The sequence below is a fragment of the Phanerochaete carnosa genome, assembly GCF_000300595.1.
Source record: "Phanerochaete carnosa HHB-10118-sp unplaced genomic scaffold PHACAscaffold_13, whole genome shotgun sequence".
In the NCBI taxonomy this organism is placed as follows: Eukaryota; Fungi; Basidiomycota; class Agaricomycetes; order Polyporales; family Phanerochaetaceae; genus Phanerochaete; species Phanerochaete carnosa.
In genome coordinates this window covers 790,612-791,757 of record NW_006767640.1, presented here as the reverse complement: position 1 = coordinate 791,757, position 1,146 = coordinate 790,612, and the positions used below count along the sequence as shown (strand labels likewise).

The window sequence follows — 1,146 nt, the reverse complement described above, 5'->3', positions numbered from 1 at the left end:
AGAGCAAAGAGAGACAAAGGGCGGGAGGGGTGTGTGTGTGTGTCAGCGCGGGGTGGTTGCGTGCCGCATGGGATGCGGGAGCGAGAGGGGCCCACTTACGCGCCGCAGAACCGCGCGAGCTGGAGGGCCGCGATGCCGACGCCGGAGGCACCGGCGTGGACAAGGACGTCGTCACCTGGCTTGCATTGTCCGATCAGGACGAGTGCTTGATAGGCTGGGTGGGGCGCGCGGGGCGGGCCAGCGCGAATCAGCATCGTTTGTGACGGGGCGAAAAATGCCCGCCTGGGCACACGCACCAGTCAAGAAGCTCTCGGGGATGCTCGCGGCCTCTTCCCAGGTCAGGTGCGCAGGCTTGGGCATCACGTTCGTCTCCGGGAGGCGGATGTATTCCGCGTACGCGCCCTGCGGAGGCCCGTCAGGTCAGGCAGTCCGTAACACTCCGTGATCGCGCAGAGCGGTTCCGCAGGAAGAAGCTCGTGTACACGCACCCCGAGGGCCAAGCCAATCACCGCGTCCCCGACATGGACCTTCTCACCCGTGTCTTGGCCCAGTTCCGCGACTGTTCCGGAGAACTCGACGCCCAGGATGTCCGGTGCGCCTGGGGGCAGGGGATAGCCCCCCTCGCGTTGCATGATGTCCATGCGGTTCAAGCCGAAGGCCTTGATCTGCGAGAAGCTGCGTGTCAGTTTTGGGGTGTGTGGGCCCCAGCTGTGGTGCGGTACCTTGACGAGGACTTGGCCGCGTTGTGGCACAGGCCGCTCGATCTCACCGATGTAGAGGTTCTCAACGGGGCCCTTGCCGTCTTTGATGACGACTGCACGCATGGTAGGCATGGCTACTGGGATCTTGTGCTGCAAGGGGTATCAAAGCTACCTGAAGTGAGGTAATGTTGGAGGGCGTGTGCGGTAACATCAAGAAACGAGGGGAGCAGACCTGAGGACGACCGGTCGTGATCGCTTTCGTTGACGACTGTCGGAAGAGGGAGCACGTAGTCCCGAACGACCTGTATTTATGCGTCCAGGCAGGAGAGTGCGCATGGGTGCAGGCCTAAGGCGAAGAATGACGCAACCCGGCATGTCGACCTTCCTTCCGCATTAGGCAGGTGCTGTAGTTCGTGCGTTGGGCCATGCAATGCGGATGGGAGGG

At 62.8% G+C, this 1,146-nt stretch overlaps 1 protein-coding gene across 1 annotated transcript in view; it reads right to left on the bottom strand.

Annotated features, from left to right (window-relative positions):
- PHACADRAFT_265363 (uncharacterized protein) overlaps positions 1-1,146 on the bottom strand; it is a 5,183-nt gene extending 4,037 nt beyond the window's left edge. Inside the window, exons 1-5 of the mRNA XM_007401712.1 lie at positions 934-1,146; positions 723-873; positions 489-665; positions 297-402; positions 100-214 (exon numbers count right to left, since the gene is read on the bottom strand). Coding sequence (XP_007401774.1) covers positions 100-214; positions 297-402; positions 489-665; positions 723-833 — 509 coding nt within the window. The 5' untranslated portion in view covers positions 834-873; positions 934-1,146. The remainder of the gene's footprint in view (positions 1-99; positions 215-296; positions 403-488; positions 666-722; positions 874-933) is intronic.